The 7095-nt window shown below is 42.2% G+C and overlaps 1 protein-coding gene across 1 annotated transcript in view; it reads left to right on the top strand.

Moving 5' to 3' along the window:
* The window catches only part of LOC136633600 (uncharacterized), a 62674-nt gene extending 59840 nt beyond the window's left edge, over positions 1-2834 (top strand). Inside the window, exon 11 of the mRNA XM_066609359.1 lies at positions 2458-2834. Coding sequence (XP_066465456.1) covers positions 2458-2718 — 261 coding nt within the window. The 3' untranslated portion in view covers positions 2719-2834. The remainder of the gene's footprint in view (positions 1-2457) is intronic.
* Positions 2835-7095: the final 4261 nt, after the last annotated feature.

Here is a 7095-nt window from a genome sequence, read left to right on the forward strand (position 1 = left end):
CACGGAAGAGCTTGGCTAGTGGTTCCCAGTCCTCCGGACAATCAATGGGGAGGTCCCCGGAGTCTGTCTAAAAATTGGTTGAGAAGGGAACGCAGGGTGTGGATAGCCACCTTCACCTCTCTCATAGGATGGTTTGTGTTGGGTTTGATGCTTCTTGGCTGTGACAGGGGGAGTCCTTGCAGAGATGTGGAGTTGATTGCCTGGTAAAGCCTAGTGGTGTCTCTGAGTCAGTTGGAGTGTGGCTGGAGGTAATTGGGATATTTCTCTTTAAATGGTGAAGTGTCAGATTTTTGGGGGCTCCAGGAACCTTCTCCTTCTTAGTAATACAGCAGTAAGATAGAAATGAAAACATGGAAAAAGGGGCTTTGCTGGTAAAAACTGTGAGTCAGCTTTTCACCTTCCCCAAGTGCATCTTGAAAGCATTCGTTTGTTAGGATATTATTCGAAAGGGAGATATTTTGTGGACAGAATTTTCATATGAAATGTTCTAGATTGGCTCAGTAAGTCATTACTGGGACAACACCTTAATCTCTAGGTCCAGTGAGTGTCACAACATTTTGAAGTCCCGGTAGCTCCCGATAAAACTGAAGGGCCTTCAACTTCTTGAGCTTCCTGGGCATTACGATTGACATGGAGGTTGTGGAATATTAAAAAAAAACACGTTTGCCAGTGGATAGAAAATTGCAGTCCCTGCAGCAAGAAGTTAACAGGGCCTGGCGGGTCAATAGGATTATGCTGTGAAATCTGCAATCTCTGCTGGGAAAGCTTACTTTTGCATGTCGGATATAACTGATGGGAAGGGTTTTGTGTCAACGTTTGGCAACTGTCATATCAGAAATAAAGGGTGGTCCATCATTACATTTGATTAGGAAAGAACATAAGGAGGGTTTGGATGTGTGGATGTCCTTTTTTGGAGCATTACAGTGGGAAATTGGTATTGATTTCTGAGTAATTTTGGAATTTTGATTGAAAACTGTTTATGGATGCAGTAGGCATTTCGGAGTTCGGTGTGTACTTTCAAGGACAGTGGTACGTTGGTCAGTGGTAGTAAGAAATTTGGTTGTGAATTTTTTCCCGATTTATTGTCGCAGTGATGCTATAAGGCGAATGGTTACGGAACAATGTTGGGTTACAATTTAGGGGTTGTTCAAGCTATTAACAACCTAACGGAATCCTCCACCCCCGCCTCCCATTAGTGTGCTATTTGGTGTTACAAGCTAAATGCGTGGGTTGTGGCAGTACATGTATCGGGTGTAAAATACTAAATTGCAGATTATCTCTCTCGCTTTCAGTGGGAATGTTTTTTGATTCTTACCACACAAACGTGAAATTTGGCATGATCATTCTTTAGGTTGTAAAAGGAAAAGTAAAGGGATCATAACTTGATCATGCAATGCCAAGTGCAAAAGTAAGTTACACCCTATGTAATGTACTTAATCTAATTCTCTACCTTCCCGATGTCATACAAACTGGAAACCCAGCAGGGCCATTCTTTAGCTCATAAATAGGAAATGTAAAGGGGTCACAACTTGATTATTCAATTCCAAGTGCAAAAGTAAATGACTCTCTATGTAAAGTGACTAATAAAACACATCTGTACCGCACAAACATGAAATCTAGCATTCTTTAGGTCGTAAATAGGAAGAGTTAACAGGGTCACAACTTCAATATTCAATTCTATTTATGACCTAAAGAATGGTCATGCCAAATTTCAAGTTTGTACGACACTGGAAAGATAGAGAATTTGATTAGGTACATTACATAGGGGATCAGTTACTTTTGCATTTTGCATTGAATAATCAAGTTGCAACCCATTTATTTTTCCTATTTAGGACCTAAAGAACAGCCGTGCCAAATTTCAAGTTTGTACAACAACAGGAAGTTAGAGAATTAGATTTGGTACATTTCATAGGAGGTCACTTACTTTTGCACTGAGAATTAAATAATCAAGTTGCAATTCCTTTACTTTTCCTATTTAGGACCTAAAGAATGGTTGTGCCAAGTTTGTATGACACCGGGAAGTTAGAGAATTATATTTGGTACATTACATAGGGGGTCACTTACTTTTGCATTTTGCATTGAATAATCAAGTTGCAACCCCTTTACTTTTCCTATTTAGGACCTAAAGAATGGTCATGCCAAATTTCACATTTGTATGACACGGGGAAGTTAGGGAATTAGTGGCGAGTCAGTCAGTGAGTGAGTGCTTTCGGCTTTATATATAAAGATTTTTGTAAATGGACATTATACCAGTGTAAGTGAATGGAAGGTAATGAGTTCTCTTTATGCAACATATGATAGCTCAGTGAAATTAATTATATGTGTGTGTATTTACAGAAAGCCTTAACAAAAAAAATTCTATTTTACTTCTACAGCAAATATGCAGACTAGTGTGACCTATCTTTATAGACTAGAACTATGGGACTTTGTTTTACCAATGAACTTTTTTGTTGACAGAAGGGTGAATTACCAAGAGAAATACCATCAAAGACCAGTGAATTAATCTTCTATGCAAAAGAATTTTCTGCTGGATACGGTGCTTACCGTCTTGAGTCATCATTGAGGTTTGGGCCATCGTTGGAGCAAATATTTTGCCTTGCATGGAACAAAGAAAAAAAGTTAATACTTAAGCTGTATCGTGAAGGCAGCATTAATGAAGCCGTAAGCTTTTTCATATATTTTAAAGAAAATGAAGCGCGTGTCACCAGTGTAATGTAAGATGCAGGAAACAACTCCTCAGCACATGCACACCATGAGCATTGCAATTGGGTGGGTCAGGTAAATTAAAGAGGACCCAGCAGCTCTCCTGATGTGTTTTAATAAATACTTGTATTCTTTATGAAAAAAAATTCTGGAGCATATTTTCTTAGAACTCTGCATTTTGCTGTTTCCTTGTATTCCTCATGGAATACAGAAACCACAATGCAGTGCCGGATACATTGCATGATGGAAACTGCCAGCGACCAATCAACCCCAATAACTTATAATACGATTATTCAGGTTTGGCTGTGGGGTCTGTCATTTTGATGTGAATAGTAGCGATACATAGTTATTCTTCACGTCCCAAAATGACTAAATACGATAAGCTGCTCTGGGGGCCAACAATTAAAAGGGCCCATTTCACTTCAGACATTCGGTGCATTTGGTAATGATGACTATTAACAATGGAAGAGGATATTGACAATTGAATGCAGTCCCATCGCAGTTTTTTAATATGATGCTACATGGTTAATCCTGCTGTGTGCACTGTTCCTTCTTTGTGACATTACTTTGTGTCATTACTCACATTATACCTGTACTGTGAGATGACTGCATTACCACCTTGCTATGACATCATAGGCTTTTTCTCATTGATGTGCTGTTGCAGTGTATTTGGTAACCTTCCTTGTGAGCACCATTATTGTGCTATGATATCGTAATGTGCAGATTATCCTACTGTTGTGACATCTCTATGTGTATTATCCCTATACTGTAACTTCACTATAGAGACATCTCTATGTGCATTATCCCTATGCATTAGGGAGACCAAAATAATCATAAAACCTTCATGAGTTGAACTTGTTACTGAAGGTGGTCATGGTGGAGTGGGGCCTCATTACAAGTTTTGCTATGGGGACCTTGTGGCTACTTGCTATGCCATATATTTGTAAAGGGGCTGTATACACAAAACACATACTTGTCTGGTTTACTCTTTCCTAATCGGATAACTCTCTTCTCGACCCCTTAGGCTGGGTTCACATGGGGCGTAAATCCCACGGAAACCTCGCAGAATGTCCACAGTGGGACTGCAGGTTTTGAAAGCAGGTTATTCCGCTGTGGCCATCTCTCCCTATCAGAAGGAGAGAGCCCGCAGTGGAAATAGCGATAAAATTGACATGCCGCGGCTTTGAATTACGTGCGGCATGTCAGTTTCAGCAGGATTTTTTAAATCTCGTCCACTTAGCTGCTTCATCTCGGATTTAAGATTGCCAGCGGAATTTCAGTATCGAAAGTCTGCACGGAAATTCTGCGGCAATTCCACCCCGTGTGAACCCAGCCTTACAATCTACTCTTTGTTCTCTACATTCAGAAAACCACTGTTACTAAAGTGTCAAGTGATCTCCTAATGGCTGACTTGAACAGTGACCATTCTTTACTGATTTTTCTGGATGTCTCTGTAGCATTTCACTGTAGATTACCAACTTCTCCTCAGTAAGCTCAGCTCTATTGACCTTAAAGGGGTTGTCCCGAGGCAGCAAGTGGGTCTATACACTTCTGTATGGCCATAATAATGCACTTTGTAATGTACATTGTGCATTAATTATGAGCCATACAGAAGTTATAAAAAGTTTTTTACTTACCTGCTCCGTTGCTGGCGTCCTCGTTCCCATGGAGCCCGACTAATTTTCGCCCTCCGATGGCCAAATTAGCCGCGCTTGCGCAGTCCGGGTCTTCTGCAGTCTTCTATGGAGCCGCTCGTGCCAGAGAGCGGCTCCGTGTAGCTCCGCCCCGTCACGTGCCGATTCAAGCCAATCAGGAGGCTGGAATCGGCAATGGACCGCACAGAAGAGCTGCGGTCCACGAAGACAGAGGATCCCGGCGGCCATCTTCAGCGGTAAGTATTGAAGTCACCGGAGCGCGGGGATTAAGGTAAGCGCTCCGGTAAACTTTCTTTACTTCCCTGCATCGGGGTTGTCTCGCGCCGAACGGGGGGGGGGTTGAAAAAAAAAAAAACCCGTTTCGGCGCGGGACAACCCCTTTAAGAATAATTCTCTCTTCTTGATTTCCTCCTACTTCTTTGGCCGTTCATTCAGTGTAATATTTGCCGGCTCTACTTCTTCTCCTCTTTGGTTCCAAACCTCAAACCCCCCGCCCTCAGGGAGGAGGAAATTTCATGACTGGAGTCATACTACTGCCTGGCATGCACAGCACAACTGCTTCCCAGTCTCATACTCAGTACCGTATTTCCTATACAGAGGCGGAGTCAGATTCTGCATGTCAGGCATTAGCATGATGTTCATGATTAAGTGTCTTCAGCACTGCTGGACAGAAGTAAAGAGGCACAAGGGGTTTTATTAACTTGAAGAATAGTATTGATTTGAGTGGTCACAGAGAAGGCACTATTACTTTGTGGAGGCACAGAGGGGGCACTCTATGGGAAGCACAGAAGGGAACATTGCTTTTCAAAGGCACAAAGGGGAATTATTACTATGTGGTAAATTAACCCCTAAAGGACCAGGCTGTTTTGTACCTTAAGGACCAGACACTTTTTAGGGATTTTACCCATGTGGTGGTTTTACTACACTATTTTTTTCCCTTAGCGATCAAAATAATTTTTGCTGTGTTTTTTTTCCGTAACATGTACTGCTATTTTTTTTATATGTTTTTCACTAAATTTTTTTTATTTGGAATATTTATGCTAAAATAAAGTATGGGAATGGGTTCCTCTATTTATTTCGGACATTTTGATATATAGTATGCATGGTTTTGATTTACAGGGCGCATACGGCGGTGGTTTTTGTTGGCGTCGGTTTTGGGTTATTTTCTTTCTTTTGCATGAATTGTGGTTTTATTCTGGAATTTTGTTTCGCTTATGTATGTAATTATGTTTTTTACTATCTATGTCCGCCATGATGTCATGTAAGACCTCTGGGGGAGAGTCACATGTTTTTTGTTTTTTTTTATTTGACACTTTTTCACTGCATCCATAGGAGGCCCAGTTACAGGGGAAAGCGACCCCTATAGTGACTGTAGTCACTGGCAGAGCTGGCCAGGGTCTAGTATGACCCTCCAGCTCTGCTGTAGCAGGGAACCCTGGCGGTCACATGACCCCTCGGGCTCCCCTAGTGAAAGTTACACTTTACTTTCACTTTCTAGTACACAGTGCTCATTGAGCACTGTGTACTCGGGGAAGCAAAGGGCAGAAAGGGTTAAGTACCCCTCCTGCCTTCTGCTCCGGGTTATCAGCTGTCACTAACAGCTGATAACCTGTTCCTGTCTCTGATTGATTGCAGAGCAGGAGGCTTAATGCGCCGCCGTAATTTTACATATGGCGGTGCTTTAAGCCCAGGACCAGGTGCTGTAAATTTACAGTGCCTGGTCCTAAACGGGTTAAGAAGATTTTTTTGCGCAGTATAGCCACGCTTTTGTCACGCGCCTATACAGCGCTTAAAGCACACTCATGTGAACGAGCCCTAATACATACAAAGTCTCTCTTAGGCCTCAGTCAGACGACCATTTTTTGCTGCGATTTGCGGATCGCATGACGGATGCGCATCCGCAAATCGCATGACTGGGCCGACGATTCGCCGAAAAATCAGCAGCTAGCAGCGTTTTCGGCGAAACGGGCCAGACACGAGGAATCGCAGATTGCACCTATCTGTGATCTGCGATTCCTTGTGTTCTATATATGCACTCAATGAGTCCGGCGGCAGCAGTGCCGACCCCATTGAGAACATGTACTACAAAGATCATTCTCCTCTGCCACAGCTGTAACAGCTGTGGCAGAAAAGAACGATGTTCGCCCATTGAATTAAATGGAGCTGGCAATACAGCCGGCTCCATTGAAAGGAATGGGCTGCCGGCGAGCGCGGGATTAATTTTCGGGAAGGGCTTAAAAATATAAGCCCTTCCCTGAAAATCATCCTAAAATGTGTAAAAAAAAAAAAAAAAAAAAAAAAAAATATATATATATATATATATATATATATATATATATATATATATATATATATATATATATATATATATATATATACATATACATACATACATACATACATACATACATACATATATATATACACTCACCTTGTCCCTGCAGCCGGAGTTCATGAATGGGTGAGTGAGTGCTGCCTCTGATTGGCTCAGCGCAGGGACCAATCAGGGGCAGCTCTCAGCTGTCATTCAATAGCTGAGAGCTGCCCCTGATTGGTCCTTGCGCTCCGCCAATCAGAGGCAGCACTCACTCACCCATTCATGAATTCATGAATGGGTGAGTGAGAGCTGCCTCTGATTGGTGAGGGCTGTGACCAATCATAGGCAGCCCATTCAGCAGGCGGGGATTTTAAATCCCCGCCTGCTGAATACTACACAGAGCAGTTCAGGAGAACTGCC

This window comes from Eleutherodactylus coqui, chromosome 6, assembly GCF_035609145.1.
Source record: "Eleutherodactylus coqui strain aEleCoq1 chromosome 6, aEleCoq1.hap1, whole genome shotgun sequence".
Classification (NCBI taxonomy): domain Eukaryota; kingdom Metazoa; phylum Chordata; class Amphibia; order Anura; family Eleutherodactylidae; genus Eleutherodactylus; species Eleutherodactylus coqui.